The sequence below is a fragment of the Vanessa tameamea genome, chromosome 12, assembly GCF_037043105.1.
Source record: "Vanessa tameamea isolate UH-Manoa-2023 chromosome 12, ilVanTame1 primary haplotype, whole genome shotgun sequence".
Taxonomy (NCBI): Eukaryota; Metazoa; Arthropoda; class Insecta; order Lepidoptera; family Nymphalidae; genus Vanessa; species Vanessa tameamea.
Genome location: NC_087320.1, coordinates 5,641,958 through 5,659,816, shown reverse-complemented (window position 1 = coordinate 5,659,816; position 17,859 = coordinate 5,641,958). Strand labels below are relative to the sequence as shown.

General features: G+C 31.8%; 1 protein-coding gene and 1 long non-coding RNA gene across 11 annotated transcripts in view; one reads left to right on the top strand and one right to left on the bottom strand.

The window, feature by feature from the left end:
• The first annotated feature begins 3,512 nt into the window (after window positions 1–3,512).
• Window positions 3,513–17,859, top strand: part of LOC113393111 (protein unc-80 homolog) — a 32,557-nt gene continuing 18,210 nt past the window's right edge. For 6 of the 10 annotated variants that reach the window (XM_064216357.1, XM_064216355.1, XM_064216349.1 and 3 more), the window contains exons 1-25: window positions 3,843–4,017; window positions 4,577–4,603; window positions 5,056–5,076; window positions 5,387–5,532; window positions 5,670–5,835; window positions 6,080–6,296; window positions 6,598–6,785; window positions 8,031–8,191; window positions 8,565–8,667; window positions 9,158–9,261; window positions 9,352–9,733; window positions 9,811–9,950; window positions 10,406–10,435; window positions 11,062–11,206; window positions 11,468–11,665; window positions 11,941–12,129; window positions 12,212–12,345; window positions 12,443–12,681; window positions 12,758–12,951; window positions 13,141–13,295; window positions 13,534–13,663; window positions 14,029–14,221; window positions 14,457–14,634; window positions 14,701–14,795; window positions 14,892–15,082. In XM_064216357.1, the coding sequence (XP_064072427.1) occupies window positions 3,877–4,017; window positions 4,577–4,603; window positions 5,056–5,076; window positions 5,387–5,532; window positions 5,670–5,835; window positions 6,080–6,296; window positions 6,598–6,785; window positions 8,031–8,191; window positions 8,565–8,667; window positions 9,158–9,261; window positions 9,352–9,733; window positions 9,811–9,950; window positions 10,406–10,435; window positions 11,062–11,206; window positions 11,468–11,665; window positions 11,941–12,129; window positions 12,212–12,345; window positions 12,443–12,681; window positions 12,758–12,951; window positions 13,141–13,295; window positions 13,534–13,663; window positions 14,029–14,221; window positions 14,457–14,634; window positions 14,701–14,795; window positions 14,892–15,082 (3,867 nt within the window). In that variant the 5' untranslated portion in view covers window positions 3,843–3,876. Of the gene's footprint in view, window positions 3,718–3,842; window positions 4,018–4,576; window positions 4,604–5,055; window positions 5,077–5,386; window positions 5,533–5,669; window positions 5,836–6,079; window positions 6,297–6,597; window positions 6,786–8,030; window positions 8,192–8,564; window positions 8,668–9,157; window positions 9,262–9,351; window positions 9,734–9,810; window positions 9,951–10,405; window positions 10,436–11,061; window positions 11,207–11,467; window positions 11,666–11,940; window positions 12,130–12,211; window positions 12,346–12,442; window positions 12,682–12,757; window positions 12,952–13,140; window positions 13,296–13,533; window positions 13,664–14,028; window positions 14,222–14,456; window positions 14,635–14,700; window positions 14,796–14,891; window positions 15,083–17,859 lie in introns of those variants that run through there. The other 4 variants (XM_064216350.1, XM_064216353.1, XM_064216352.1 and 1 more) reach the window with 4 other exon arrangements.
• On the bottom strand, window positions 16,233–17,840 carry LOC135193527 (uncharacterized). The gene is made up of 3 exons (XR_010309281.1): window positions 17,417–17,840; window positions 16,451–17,339; window positions 16,233–16,296 (listed from the first exon to the last, which is right to left on the bottom strand). It is a non-coding gene; the product is annotated as an uncharacterized LOC135193527 (long non-coding RNA).

Below are 17,859 nucleotides of genomic sequence, written 5' to 3'. Positions count from 1 at the left end.
ATCTGATCTTATATAAATATATATTTTTTTAAATCTAAATTTCAGGACGGACATTGGCTTTCAGTATATCGCACGCTTATTCCAATACCGTCACTAAAAGAAATTTAAGAAAATTTATATTTTAACACCATCTAGTTGCTGAGAGCGGAATTTACATTTTGCTTCGATTCTTGTGTCTTAATTCGCAGCCGTTGATCAAGAAAGCAGTAGTTGCGGATCGACACTAAACAAACTCCTCTCCTCCGTCTATTCCTACAACGACAGTAAACGAATAAGTACGTGTCGTTGTTTATAAAATACAATTATTTTGAGTGTTAAACCGTCATTTTAAGTTTACTGTCAGCTTTCGACTCTCATGCTTCGGGAATCTTAGGATTGACATAAGTAATAAAACATTTTTTTTTGTTTAAGGCCAGTTTTCCGTTACCATTAATTAAATATTGTTTGTATACTGCGATTCCAAAAGTGTCACTGTTTGTTTTATGATGCTTTTCAAATTATTACAAACATTTTGTGTTATAAAATTATCTGCAATGAATGTTTCATTATGTTTAATAACGTTATGACTTTTCCCAAATTATGAAATATTTAATTAACTTTGATTTCTTTAACTTTGGTTTGGCCTCTTCCTATGTGCAAAACTGTTGTTGTATTCTGTTACAAGTCCAAGTTGAATGTGTACTACTTCACAGCTTGTGATCGCGCAAGAGTTCATTGTTAATGTGTCGTTTGAGGAGCGAATGATATAGGCTCATATATTAAATTGTATTTGAAAAATAAATCGGAATCTATACATGATATACAAAACCTAGAAATAGTAGTTTATTCTGACAACTGTTTTGGTCAGCAGAAAAATCAATACAAGTTTTTGATGTACGAGTATATGCATGCTGTCAGTAACATTCATATTAAGAGTATAACTCATTCGTTTTTAATAAATGGGCATCCTCAAAATTAAAACTATAATGACAACTCGGTCATAAAATAAGTTTAAAAATTCTTGAAGACCTCGCCGATCTATACATGAACAATATATGACCCTTATACAAACTGCGAGGTGAGAGATTTGGCCAGAGTCTGGTAGTAGTGGTAAATTGAATAAAAATAAAGAATGTGCACTGTTTGATTATCTGATATAAAGATAATAAACTTTGACAAAGAACTTGACGACGAACTTAACGTCTATCACAAAAACTCTTATGCTCAAAACGATTATTGCTGTTTTGTCCAGAATGATCATCACGCCTACGGACGTTCCAGAAGCAGGCATAATTTTGACCTTCAAAAGTTGTATAAGGTCCAGAATTTTATTCAATACTCTGAAGAAAAAATATTTAAAATCTCTCATTGATAATAATTTAATCCCATTGTTTTATGGAAACGAGTTTTGTAACAGCACTGTTTGAATGAGTAGCATTCATGTCATGCAATAGCAATCATGCTGATTGTTTTCTTAATTTAGATATAACATCATTAAGACTGCTTTGTTATTAAGATAGTTAATGGATCTCATAATTACAAAAATAAAGTTTTAGTATAACGAGATAAATACTAAAAAGTGGTATGTTAAGATAAATAGCTATTAATTGCTTATGTTATAGACTTATGCCAGAGAACTCATCTGCTAGCAAAATTATATGTTTTGTTATTATTATGTTTATTGGTTTTTAATTGCACTAAAACAATTTTAACACTAAAATAATATTTTTTTATATTTAATTATACAGTTTTCTTAAAATCTTTAAATAGCTCTCCTGTAAAATTTGCTTTTTTATGATAGTGACGGTATTGGATTAAACGTGCGAAATTAAGTTAACCCTATACTATTAACTGCGTATTTTGTTACGGCTTCCGGTTACTGCCATCAACAATTCGTACAAAAAACCTTCTTTATAAAAGTTCTGTTTTATTCATGATTATTATTGCTACCAAACATAGTCACTGTAATATTTATTATTTATTCAACTAACATCCAACATCCATATATATTTTGATTATTTAAAAGTTGTTTTGAATTATTTTGTGACGGCTCTCCAAAATTTTGATTCTTATTCCATTATTATTTTTTAACGTTACCAACATTAAAGAATGATAGACTCTCTTGTTGTATTGGAAATAGAATAAATCTGTACTCAAATCCGCAAGTCATTTCTTTATTATTACCATTTTATAATTCGTACATCATTATCGTCACGCTGTTACAATTTACCTTGTAAATCCTGGGTTCGACTCCCGGTTTCAGCCAATAAAATCGATTACATTTTCCTATCAAATCATATCGAATTATCCGTAGCAAATCGAAATTATGTAATTGGTAATGGCATTATTCGCCCTACTGTGTCTCGGAAAGCACATGCGAAAATTAGATCTATAAACACCATATGTGTATGGAATTCTTATAAATTAATAGATCGCTCATGTTTATTTTAATAGTTATTTTAATATGTAAATCTATATCTGTTATAGTTTTACGATTACGTCGAACAATTTACAATATATCTCCGAAAATATAAATGACGTAATAAAGTTACAATATAAGTTATTTCCATCTTAAATAAGCTATCATAATATGAAATTACAATTGCTTTCCTCTTCATCATATTAGCGTATTGATTAATACATACTTAGTTCATAATAAATATTAAAAAGGGGAAAACAATTTATGAAGTAGAAAACGTTACTGCCGGCACTCCCTGTTAGGCTCTATTTATAAATTGCTTGCCACCGTGTGAACATAAAGCGACATTGTTAATTCTATTGGGTAGCCAGTTATTTACAACCAATTAAGGAAATGTACCTTAAGTACCTTACGGATTTTTTTTTTAGTGCGATGAGACGATAACACGTCAGATAAGTTATTTATTTAAGTTATTTAAGTACTTTATAATATATGTACTTTATAGTATATATATGTTTTGTGAACATAAAGTTCCCCAGACTGCTTCGAAATTATTAACACAATAAGTGGGATCAAACTGATGGCCACACTGTTAGACTCCTTATCACGAATCTTTGAAAACTATTGAACTGTATATTCGTTAATTAGTTCAAAAATAAATTTTCGGCCCAGATCATGCTGCCATTTTGCCGGTTTCTATGACAACGGGAGGCTGCGGTGCTGCTGTTCCGCGACTATCTGCGCGCACAAATCAATGGAATCTCTATAGGGTTATCACCGTTCGTTTTTCATAATTATTTAAATCTGCTAACTTATTGACAATATATGTTCGATTGGACATTTTAATATTATTTATGTGATAGAACTTTTAATAAAAAAAAACTATCATTAAATAGTACATTTAACATATTGTATTGCAATGTGTAAAAAAATTATAAATAAATTAAGACAATTCGTATTGTAAGAAAAATAACATTTTCACAAGTATTTTATTATTACCATATAATAATATTAACATTGATAAACATATTATAAAGTTGACCAAGCAATGAATTGTATAAACCCTAAGTCTTCGTCTCGAAGCGAATGCGCAAAGCCTCACTCTCGGCCGAACCTCCCTTCGGTTACTCGCGACAGTCTTCTCTGTCCCGTGTCATTCCCACGTACCTACCGTACAGTTACGACCTCTAAAATGTAAACAGTGCTCCTTAAGTATAAAATGATGTGACCTATTTTAATATTGAGCAATTTTACACCTAATTTATTATAATTATTTGCATTTATTGCATTTTATAATAGATGTAAAACATTATTTATAGGTAAGTTCTTAAGTACCTTAATTTATTTATTTAACATAGTATAATATATTAAAATCTTACATTGTAACAATATCAACAGTTCTTGTATAGGACTCTATAACATATTTTTATTTGGAAAAAATAAATAGACCATTGGAAGCATCTCTTGCTCATTTGAACATGAAAATTGCTAAAGAAGTGACTGAGGATGACTCTATCGACGACGACAATGTTCCAATTGCGGTGCAATTATTTCTATGGAGGCAAACAACACCGTTTATGCGCCCGAGATTCGGAAAAGTACACGAATCTACTTGCACGGTTTGTCTAACTTAATATAGTAGGGTAATCTAGTAAAATGATTTTAATATAATTATATAATCAGATAATTATGCGCACGTAATGGTTTTAAACATAAGCTCATGGAAAGTCGAATATTTTATTAATTAATAAGTTTTTTTATAAGTCGTTCTATTTAATTTCTGCTCTTGGCTTTTGATCAATTATTGTTATAGAAAGGAAGCAATGTAAGTGTGTAATGGGAAAAAATATTATATTAATACTAATTTTCGAAATAGTATTCCTACGTATAAAATATTCTTTGCTTAACACCTTACTTGTAGGTATATATAACCGTTTTACATACGAGACTTTTACAAATTATCATGTAAAACGAGTGTATGATGTAAATATATTACACTCGATTTTATCAAGTCTTATTGAAAAAAAATAAGATTTATTGTGAGCGCACTTAAATGTCTTATGATGTTATAGGTATAAATTAAAATCATATATATTATTAATATTATATATAAACAATATATATTTTGTTTTTCTTAATGTGTAATATGTAAATTATGTATTTCTTGTAAACATGCAGTTCTGTCAGCGGGCTCCAGGACATCACGTAAGTTTGTTATTAGAAATATGTTTTAAAGCGATGTTATATATTGATATCGTGTTAATGACCTAAAAACTTAGTTCTTTAATACTTACTTACATCTTATAAAATAAAGATATATTTTGAATGAAATTTGATTTTAAAATATATGCTTAAATTTTTTTTAAGAATTTTTGTTTTTATTATATTGTATTATATTTATCTATCAGCTAAAATATAACATTAATCGTTTTTAAGCAGATTATTATTTTTATTTAAGCAGATTATTATTTTTATTTGTGGCAGTTTTAATTTTTTCAATATGTAAATGCCAAATATTTGACATTTTTATTGACAACTGTTCTGTCATTTACAACTTTGTTTACAGTATTTGTAAACAATAATAAAACTTATAACTGATTAATTTAACTGAATTTGTGTTCGTTAATCATAATTTTTTTTACTGCATACTGACTTAGGAACTCAAAGAGGCCTGTAAGGTAAATCAAACAAATATTTTATATAAAATTATTTTTAATTAATTAATTTTTTAACGTGTGTAATAATTTATAACGAATATGTAAAATGTACTCCTCAATAGAGAAGAGAACATTTGCACTATTATCATCACAAATGAAAATCATTCAGTATTTAAGCAGAATATATTATAATATTTTTCCTCCATAACTAAACTGTACGAAATTAATGTTATAAAAAAGCTATGCCTATGGCTAGAGGTCATTTTAATCTCGATTTATTTTTATTGAAACTATAGTTCACCAGAAGTTAATTAAAACAAAATATTTTCAGTCATTTGAAAAAGTGTTGGTACAAAACCTTCGATTTGGACTATCAAACAACCTCATTGATGCTATAGAAGCTATTCCACGATGGAGGCTAATACAAGCTGCACTACCTCATGTGATGCATGCTTTAGCTGGACTTTTACACAACAGGTGCTCTTAAATATTGTTACATAATATAGGGAATTTATATATATCATTTACTGCAACTTGAAACATTTAAATATCTAAATATTTTATCAAAACTTATTTCTAAATCTACTCTATACAGTTTTGGGTAATAATTACAGAGTAAAAGACAATATGCAGACCCTCGGAAATGTGGAAACAAAACTTCTGTATACCCTGCATTGGATATTACTTGATGCTTCCGATGAATGTGCTGACAATGACTATGAAAATGGAAAATATTATTCCAATCCCTTCCATTATCTATTCTCTGTACCTACTATGACTGTAAGTGAAAATTTTTATCATTATAATACCTTTTAGTATTATTAATAATGTTACATATATTATATAATGTGAATTTAATGCATTTTTATAGAGCGATATACATTAGATATATACTAGAGCAGAATTATATATATGCATATGAATATTATTTTTTGTGCCATATTCTTTAAAGTAAGCAGGTTAAGTTTATTTATGACATAAAAAAGCTCTTAAACTTATAAATAATTATTCTATATTATTTCAGCTGTTTGTTTTCCTATTTGCCCCTATATCACATCACCTCAAAGAATCAGACTTTACAAACAACTACAGATTGGAAAATGGATTGAAGTTATGGCAAGCGATGTGGGAATTTAGGCATCCTGATTCAGCTTGTTTCACAACACTTGTCAAACCCAAACCTAAGCCTCTAGGAGGAAAATACTCGAAAAGAAACCAACATGGTGATGTCTTTATGGGCCGTATGTATATAAGAATATATAGGTTTTTAGATTTTATGTGCCTTAAAAACACAAAAACCTAAAGCATGAAAACCTAAACAAATTATTTTACATATATATTTTCTATAACATTAAATATGTATAACAAAATATATATTTTTTAAAATAATTATAATTTATTTAAAACAACGCTTAATAAATAATTTTTGTATTAGCTTTAATGGGATATAATCAAATAACTATGAATATTTTGAATAAATGAATATTATAATGCATGTGACATACATTTTTTACTCTGTGCTCACGAATTATTCATTTTTAGGAAAATTTTCAAAAGAAGAAAGTGCCGTTAATGGCAGCCCTCCTAGTCAGAATATATCAATGTCCCAATCAGAAGCTCCTTCAAAACAAGCCAGTACAGAGGAAGAGCCGTGGCTCTCATCACCCAAGGATACAATTTTTCCCGAGACTATCCCAGAGGAGAGCTCCAGTACAGAGGAGGAACATGTGGTATATACAGGCTGACTTTGAAATCATTGACATTCTTTTGAAATTGTCATCTCTGATTCCTTAAAAGATAAATAACAATAATAATCAGAATCCCAAAATTAGAAGTCATTAAAAATTCGTAACAAATATAATAGCGTGCTATAAACACCAGCCAAGTACCGACTAAAAATAAACATTATAAATTTATTGGCAAAGGCACCGATAGTACTTTCTAGTACCTACAGATGTTACCCCAAAACACCAACCGCATTATTCTGCAAATAATTCCTAAGCCCTAGTCTAATTTCGCAATAGGCTCTTTGACTGGTTTTTAAAATCCATTTTATATTATTTAGTAGAGGTTAAAAAACCCAGTAAAAGTTGTTTATTTAATTCTAGTACATATTTGCTGAAAGATATCAAATTAAAAATTTCATATTTAAATAGTGCGCGAAAAAGCTTCTTTGACAATATGGCGCTGCAATGGGGTCGGTGACGTCACTTACCTGTATTGTAATCTTTGGCACATATAAACCACATACAATAGGCAAACGAGGTTAACAAGCAAGTGAAGTCATCATAAGCCCAACCAATCGGGAGCGTTTTGTGTCACGTGACAAACGTTTAAAAAAATACATTTTTATTTATGATTTTTAATAAATTAATTATTATTTTCAACTTTCGTCCATAAATAACCATTTTTAAATTCATAATATATACTGATTACAACACAACACTTTATTTTTCGCATTGTCAAATAGCCTATTGTGCAAAAAGCACTTACACTAAATATTACATGTCTCATTCGGAAGGTATTGCAGTTCCCAATTGAACCGTTATAAAAGTGCCTATGTCAACAAATGCTTATGTAATAGAAGTAAATAATCAAGTATTAAAATCACAACAGCGGCAACGTCACCTTTGCAAATTTAGTACCTCGTCTGAGGAATTGCGAACAAATAAATAATATATATACAAGATAATCATAAACGTAAATCATGCTATTAATCTACGTTTAGTCTTAATATTTTTACCGAAAAAAAAAACTACTGAGTTTCTTGTCGGTTCTTCTCGGTAGAATCTACGCTTAATTTTTGAGGTTTTTAATTTAACTGTGTAAAATGACGATTCAAAGGCTTATATACAAATAACGTTTTTAATCTATAATGTTCTTATTTATAGCTCTGCTCAAAACGAAATCAATTTTATTTCATATCCTAAAATATTCTTTACAAGACTGTTGTTAAGTATTATATTTATTTGCAGTTCATTTATCGCCTACCGTCTGAACAAAATTTTAGTGGAGCAAATAAAGGAGCTTATACGGTATATGCAGCTGACCCAAGCATATTTCAAGTTCGCAGAACGGACTCAGCGAAGCCTACATTACCAGGGATCAAGCCCTTACCTCAAATCACAAAAATGAGGTATATTACATGGCTTAATCGTAATCATAAGAGCGTTTATCGATGGGGTTTAAAGGCTGAGTGATCAAGTTTAGTTACAGACACAAGGGATATAGCATCTTATTTTTTAAGGTCGGCTGCACATTGGCAATGTAAAGAATGGTTAATATTTCTGGCGCCAATGTCTATGGTAGGTGGTGATCACTTACCTAGTAGTCTCATCGTCCGCTTACCTATTCCATAAAAATATATATAATCTTCACAATAATATCAACGGTAGTTCATAAACTTTCAAGTGCGTTATGAAATATTCATTATACGTTATTAATAAGGATATATTTATATCCTATATATTAGTATCCAGTACATATGTCATTTATATAATAATTTTCAGCTCATCAGATAAGGAGTCGTTGTCTGATAGCGGAGGCCAGCCCGGTGTAAAAAGCACTCCGACATCGATAGAAAAGGGAACTAGTATCAAACAAATACAACATGTAAGTGGTTTTATGATGAATCTTGCTGTTTACAATGGAATTAAAAATTACAAGGCAAAAATCTATTCAAATTAGTGTACAAATCCGTTCGACGCTCTAGTAACGTAAGCTTTACTACCGCGTGGGAAATGAACTTCATCACAATATAATATTACTATGCGAAACTACCCACGATTTTAAAATCACAATGATTTAAGAATTTAACATAAAATTAGATAAAATAGTATGTTGTACATATTTTCTTTTCTACGTAATAAATCTATGTGCTATAGATTTATTCACTAAATTATCGGCGTACATTAGTATATATATATGCGCGGCTTGTGCTCACAAACTATTTTAGTTTAATTAGATATGTGTTAAAATTTTATTTTATGAAAAAAAATATATTTAAAAGTGGAAGGTCGCGCCTTAGTAAGCTAATACATCCATAATTTTATATAAGTAAAGATCAAATATTGTATATGCAAATCATTGAATATATTTTAAGGTATCCGCGGCAACTTTCCTCGACGTGGCCACCATGAGATGTCTCTTTGCATCGCAATGGCAAGAAGAAGGTGTATATTGGGCGCTACATTATCTATATAATAGGTCAGTTCATCAATAATCGTGTAATAACCAAACCAAAACACAATCCACTATTGAATAACACGTTAAAAGTTTACTATAACTATTTTCCAGATTGCGAGATATTTGCGACGATATATCCAAGCAAATTCAAATCAGAAAACGAAGCAATTCTCTGCCAATACCGAAAATAGAAGTATCGATATACCAAAGCCCGGAAATCAAAGAGCGTGATTCATTGAAAAACTTTATGGAGGTTCCAGATTCAAAAGACGTATCACCGATAACAGAAGTTCCTTTCACGAATATAACTAAGTCAGAGGAAGACAACGTAATGTCGAGAAGAGCCAGCGAAAAAGTTAAACGAAAAATGAAAATGGCCGATTTGAAAGCTTTCGTCGAAACTAAATTACTGTCCAAATCAGAAAAAGCATTGGAGAAAATTGGTCATGATGAACATAAATTTAGTTTTCATACAGCAGTAAGAATGATATCTGTAGATATTTTTTCCCTAACTATTTATATTGTAGTATATGCTTCTGACAGCAAACGGAGTAAAAAATATAATTTTAGGAGTACCACAGAAGTTTAGATAACGCGGACGATAGACCGAACTCCGCACTCGCAAGCAATTTCCCGCCTCTAGCTCCGAGGCTGACAGGGGACTTGCTCCAGTGTAATCTCATTAAAGGAAAAAGTATGCCGAGTCTCAGGTAAGACCTATTAAAGTAAATTAACATATCATAATTTCCTTACATCCTATTTTTTTTTATAGTTTTAGGTAATTTTTGTTCAATAACAAAACGCATTTAAAAATATATATATAAAAAAAAAAAACTGATATTATTATTTAGAAGCTTAGCTTCATAGGATTAGATTTTTTAATATATTTCGATATAAGTTCTATCTATATTCTATGGCTAACGAAATCAAATTTTCTAGAATGCGTCCACTATTTTGTTCTAAATACCAGTATTTTATTTGTGAACTCATCTCTATCTAACCATATACTACTCTCTCAATCACAGCACAGCATGTTTTCTTTCTCACACATATTATAATATTATTTAATGAATTTTCTTCTTTAAAATGTATTTTTCTCTTTCTCCCGTGTTCCTTACGCTTAATCCTGTACAATATTATAACGGACGAACGATGTGGTCGCTAGCTGTCTGATAGACGAGCTAGCATCCAATGGGTAAGTTTTAAGAAAACGTATGACAGGAATTTAAAAGTAGAAGCTTCATTAGTTATTCGATAAATCAAAACAGACTCTCGGTCTCATTACAGCGTAGATTGGTATCATTTTAAAATTTAGCAATTTACAAAAAATAAATTAGTGTCAAAAGTAAAAGCTTAGCTTGAGAAGTAATAGTTAATATAAATTTAAGATAAGTTAAATATGCTATTTTATTGAACATCATCATCTCATTTGAAATCCTTTGTCATTTGAAGCTTTTGAAGTTTAAAATTCGGGCTTTCAAGTTTCTTAATACTTTAATAACAACAGATATCATTGCTTGTAGAGTGTTATTACGATGTTAATTTTTGAACTGCATGATACGTAGGCAAAGATTGCTGGTCGAATAAAAAAATATTTGTTGATGGTACTTAAGTTACTAAAATGATTATATACGCACACCATCTCAATTAGCACATACGAAAATGAAGTACGTACTAAAAACTTTAATCGTAATATTTTGAAACTGCACCATCACCAGTAGTCTGTTTTAAATTTTAAAAATAGAATAAATGATCTCGGATGTTTTTTGCGTAATTAAACAATCATATGTATTAGAAAGATGAATTAAATATACTTTGCAGATATATTGGTGAGATCAAGACGGAACGTGCGCAGGGCACGACAGTTATTAAACCATCTAACATGCAAAAGAAAAAGAACCCCATCATCACTGTTACAGAACACACGCCGACACCGTCACCTGACTATCTCTCGAAAACAAGACAAGTGAGAATTTGTAATAATTATCAAATCATCATTTTATTTGACTCTAAACCAGAGATGTTTTGGATATGTAATTTCGGATCTGAATATGGATACGCATATGAAATTATTTCGGATTATCCGATTGTTTCTGATAGTTTCAGTTACAAATATTATATTATGTAAACCATTTAATACCATATATTAAATACCATATTAATAAACAGTTTTCACCGCAACTTTTATTAAAATATTTGTGATATTTAATCAAATGCACTTTCACAGGGTTCCCTCGAATCACAAATGGACTCAGTAAGCATGCAAGGGTCTCAACATATACCGACTCCAGAACGCAAACCAAGTTTAACACGATCACAAACCGACTCCAACATCACTTATATTGTAGAAGAAATACAAGAAGCGGCTGGATCGCTGCATTATATCACGAAAGACGGGGATATTGATTTCCAAGTTGTGCTTAAAGTAAGGATTTATTAATACTGAGAATTTAAATAAAATTTAAAAAAAGCTCCTGAAGTTTATTCTTGAGGCCATGTCCTTTAAAAAGTTTATAAAATCACATAAATCTGCAATAAGTTATTAATCAGCCCTTGCGTTAAGAAGTTATTTTAAACGTTTTCTTAGGACTCTTTTCCTGACCGCAAAGATGAAAAGAAATTTATAATTAATAATTGCCCAACTTTAGAATTTTCTTGTGATTTTCCGAATTGGAACAAATTTTCTTCATTGTGTCACAGGCCGTATACTCCGTGTCAACTATGGATAGTTTTTACATAACAATGAGAGTGATGGAAGTGATGCTTAATTTAGTGGATACACTAATGGAAATTGGGGTTCATAAAAATTGGCAATCTGATAAAGGGCAAGACCCCCAACCAGAAACAGTCGATCCTTTGGCAGATTTTCAAAAAGACAAAGAAAACAAGGTATTTATATTTTCCTTACTCGCAAGATGTTTATAACACATATTTCTTACAAACGGTCCAACATTTGCTTTCTGAATTTTAGGAAAGAGATTCGGGCATTCCCTGTGCTCAGAGCCAAGATTCAACAAATGTTGAATCCGGTGAAAGTAAAGAAAAAACAAAAGAAGAAGAACATTTTGATTGTCCCTACTATATGCTGATGTACATAATTCTAAGGTTAGACTTACAATATTGTTTGCTAAAAATTTTATTGACCAAAGATCTTGTAATGTCTATAAAATTAATTACCGAACGTAAATTATTTATATTTCAGATTATTGCGTCAATTAGGATGTTCTCACGGCTGTACGACTGCATTGCGAGGCCCTCAAGCTGAATGTCTCCGAGTACAATCAAGAAATTCACTCCGCCAGCTGCGTTCTGCGTCTGTGACAAAATTCACTTTGCGACTTAAAGAAATGACCAAATTTGCACCAATCAGAGAGGTTTTAGATAATTTGCATTCTACTCTCGGCTATTGTACTGAACCTGCGACCATGGTATCACCTATGAGTAAGAACTTATACTTTAGAGGTATTTATTTGCCAGTAAATATTTTAAGCTTATAAATAAAATTAACGTATTTCAGATCAGCAAAAAAGAAATTTCGCAAAATCCCCAGAAATGAGTCATCTACAGACAGGATATGCAACGAACTTCGGAGCGGGACAGGGGCCCAATGCAAACAGAGCAATAGAGAACTTTATAGTGGAAACCACGTTTCGAGTTCTAGTTACAAGATTTGCCATGATGCATAAAGAATTAAAATTGCTCGATAACTCGGTTAGTATTACTTACAATTACAAAAGTAATATTCGACTCTTTCTAAATTACGCATATCTATTTTATAACAGGTAACAAACTTGGATGCTTAATATTTACAAAAATGTCACGATTAATATTTATATTACACCGAGACCTAAATTAAAACTAATCAGTCTCACTATAATAAGTTATATCACCCATCGCTAGGCTCTATACGCAGAAGTGCGTCTTTTGCTGAGTTACGTACGAGAGGCTCACGGGGGAGAGTTTCGTGCCGTGGCCTTCAGTGCCTTATTAGACACGGCAGAGCGGCCGGGCACGCAGGCGAAGGACTCTAACATGCAGACGACGAGAGTTATTAGGTAATCTATACATATTGTTTTTTTTACATTTAAAAAAGTGAGCCCTAAAGTAGCGTGTACAAAAACTGTCGCTCTTCACTCCAAAAAAATTAATGAATTTTAACCATACGTGACATTTTTAAATGATTAATCTTGTAATTTATGTAGTACGATCTTCTACGAAAACTCGTGTTTGAACATTTAAAATTGATCATCCAGGCTGAATATAATAAAAACAATAATTAATTATTTTTATTAGGCATATTCCTAGAATGGCTGATGATGAACGTGGTTCAGACACTGGCGCTGATTCTGGTTGTGCGGCGGATGACAGAAGCCATAAAAAGTTTACCTTCAAAAAAAGAAGCACTTCTTCCACTGGTGCTCATGTAATAAAATTTTATAATTAGATTTTTTTATTGTGTTTTTGAACTCTAACTTTAGTAGTCTGTAAAAAATATTAGGTACAAAGTAAGCAAGTAACTTTAACTTCAAGCGAGATAATATTGCTCAGTTGATAGAACAGTTGAATTTTAATCGAAAACTTCAGATCTAAATATAGCACAGCGCCACTGAGGTATCGTGTGCATATACATAGATATGCATCCTGCATTGAAGGAATACGTTGTTTCAACGCATGAAGTCTATGGACTTCAACCGTTCTCCCTAAAAAAATAAGACGCCTTGACCTAGAAATGGGACGTTTGAGATCAAATTAAAGTAATCACTTTAATAACGTTTTATTCTATTTCAGAGCCTTCTAGAAACCGAAGCTGGTGATGAATCAGCCAGTCAGTCGCCTTTGTCTGTTCGAACCCGAAGATACCAACTGACGCCACGACAATCTGAGCGAACTATCCCGTCTGCTTCGTCTGCTGATATAACGCCACATCGCAAGATATCTCATTCAAAATCTATTCCTTCCAAATTTCATATTAGCGGCATAGGTAAGCGTAAAATAATTATCTTTTATTTGTAAACATGTTACCTAAAAATCCTCATAAAAAATGAATTTGAACTTATTTTATGACTTCCAGTTCTTATCTTATCGAATACATTTCCAAAATATTTTACATTCTATGAAATTATTTAGATGTTCATGGCATTATAATAATATTATAAGGTATTTCTTCTAAACAAAGTCTGGACTCTATAACGTTTGTTTCTATTCTATTGTAACAGTTAATTGGTTCCGCCAAAAACCTCAGCCCCAGAATCTAGTGCGAAACGGTTGCGGTTCCGGCGAATCTCTTCCAATATCCGGTAGCATGGCGTCCTTAGCGAGGCCGTTTCACACGCAACCGATACACGTGTCGCGTCCGGTTCATGTCAAACGACGAGTTGGTTACACACTTAACAGGTATTGCGTTGAAATCTGTCATCAAATACCAGAAATGAAAACCTCTAACAAATTTGAACTTTTCAGAGCCAGAAAAAGGGTTGAAGATAGATTGAATAGATTTGGTCTGAGAAAAATGGGAAAGAAAAGGGACGGGAGCATAGAAGAAACTATAGGAGGGTGTAAGTTCTACTTAATAATTGTACTAATAAAATACTATAAATAATTATTTAATAAAAAAATATAATTACATTTTCATTTATAATTTAAATTTCCAGATATGTCTCGTCGGGGGTCCGCAGAGGGTGGTTCTGGTGGCGGGGAATCAGAAGTAGTTGTTTTAAAAAGACGAAGATTAGTTGCAGCTGCGCCACTATACGCTGGTCTCGCGAGATTCAGTTTTATTCTTGACGCAACTCAACCCGGAGCCACTCCAGATGCATTATTTATGGCTGCTTTATTGGATTTAGTGAGATTATATTTTCTTATATACATACGGTCTTATTCATAATGAAACACTTATCGAAGGTATAAACCTATATTAGTTAAAACGTCATTTAAGCCTATCAAACGTTCGATAAAAATCTTTATTCATAATCGTTCGATAAACCTCCGATTACTATAATGCCGTTATTGTACATAATATTGCCATTCGGTAAAAAAATGGTAAAATGTGAATGGTAGAAAATAGTTTCAACGAGTTTTTAATGTGTGGATAGACACGAATTTAAAAAAAATGCATCTTTGAGAAGTGAAAATTGGGTAGAAGAAGATAAGGTTAGTGTAACAGTTTTATTATATTTGCAAGTCTACAATTTTGCACTGTAATTTTCACGCATGCATTTGTAACATTTACTGTTTTTGCTTCTTAAGATTATTTTAAAAGATCTGGTGAAGGAGAGAGTTCGTGCTATTGAAAATAAGAACACCGACACGAACTCTAATGCACTGAAAGTGCATGTTACATCCCTCCACTTCTTCAAAATTAAATGATATGGTAAGTGTAATTCAAAAATGTTTATTATGGATGTAGTAGTGGAATCAATTGATTTAGTCATATTTGTTTTAGAATGAGTTTGGAAAAGAAAACAAAACAATTTATGTTAATGTATAAGTTTAATAAAATCAAAATCAATAAAATATTTTATTCAAGTAAGCTTGTACAACTATTTTTGAAATGTGATTTTACAAACTATATTAAGTAAAGCTACCACCGGTTCGGAATGTAGATTCAACTGAGAAGAACCGGCAAGAAACTCAGTAGTTACTCTTTTTCAACATTTTAAAATACAAAGTTATTATATATAATATATCCTCCCTGCAACCAACAAAAATCAACATCCTGCAAATCAACAAGTATTAATATACACGAATTATTATTTATTAAAACATTTACATATTTTCAGATAAGTATTAATGTAGATAATGCAGAGGCACCACTTCCGCCAAAGCCTTCAAGCTCACCAGTATTGGATCCACCATCTCCAAACTCTCTGGGTTCAAAACCTAGAAAAATTAAGAAAAAGGTATATAAAAGTAGTTTCATATCAAGAAAAAGATGTTGTAATATTGAACTTAGCATTCAATGTTTATGTTCTCTTATTGCAGTGTCTCAGTACCACAAGTCAAGTTGGTTCACCTGCAGAACTAATTGCTGCTTGTGAAATGGAATGCAGGAGGGAACTGCACAAAATACAAATTGAAAATGAAAAAATTAAAACAGATAATTTAAAGTTAGAGGCAAAATTGTTAAAAAACAAAATAGAATATTATAAAAAAAAAATGGGCAATTAAATTTTTAAATATAAATCTTATTTTGTTTTTTTTAAGCATTTACCTGCAAGCGAGGAGAAGTTTATTCATCGAAGTGCCTTGCAATAAAAGCTTGCAAGATTGCAGCATTTCTACCTCGCCTATGGTTCGAGTCCATGTTACTGGGCTGTTCTGGTAGCTCTTCTGTACTGGGCTCACAATTGTCCTCCACCACATTTGTATCTTTATATACAATTGCAATATTGTGCAAAACTGCAAGTGCCACAATAGTAGTTTTAACATTGCCAAATTTCATTGGCATGCCATGGAGCAGGCATTGAAAGCGCTGTTTCCATACACCAAAACAACGTTCTACAACATTTCTTGTTGCAATATGTGCCTCATTATAATTTTGTTCAGCATGGTTATGTGGATTTAATATCGGAGTAAACAAATATGGCTCTAGTCTGTATCCAGAGTCACCTAGCAATCTTCCTCTAAACTCCCCTGCTTCAAAGCGTTCTCTAAGGACGGATTCGTTAAATATCCGTGCATCATGAGTGCTTCCTCGCCACCTTGCAACTATGTCTCTGATGCGCAGACTAGCATCACAGGTCACCTACAACAATCCTGACTTTAGATTTTATAACATAAAAGAAAAACTTCCTTAGTATAATCATTAACATACGTACCTGAACATTGAGGGAGTAATAACCCTTTCTATTAATATAATATTGGGCTAAATCACCACCATGCTTTTTTATTTTAATATGGGTACAATCAATGCAGCCAATTATCGATGGGAAGTTCCTTATTTGGCGGAATTCCATCATCAGCTTCTGTTCTTCTGCAAGAGATGTAGGCATCTTTATAAACTCTGATGAATGTCGTGCTAGCGCCCGCGCCACCCTGTTGCATATACGGCTAGTAGTAGCTTGAGATAATCCATGAAGGTCTCCAGCATCTTCTTGAACCTAAAAAAACACATTTTAAAACGAGTAAAGAAACATTAATAATGAAAAGGATGAACATTATGTATAAGTTCGCATACCTCACGACGTCCCCAACATCTTATTGCCGTCAATACTTGCAACTCTGGTGAGGTACCACAACCTTTAGCGCTCAGCTTCAAGTCTTCCCGGACTAAATTTATAATAAAAGTAGCCGTTTTTTTTGAAAACCGATATCGTTTCCGGAATTCTTCATCGTCCAAAGAAAATGGATTCCCTCTTGACCGATACACTTTTCTGCGCCGATTAATGACATCATTTTCAACGACCGCAATACTTTCCAGGGCTTGTAATGCTTGCATATTTAGGAAAATACGTAAGATTTATTTCAACAAAAATTGCAATGTCGGATATGTATTAGAAATCAAATGTCATTGCAAACGTCAACTGATCAAAGTCGGCCATGTTTCTTGCTAATATACGTTTATCGAAGGTTTATAGTAGGGTCTTAGCTTGTATAAATCAAAGACACTTTATCGGAGAT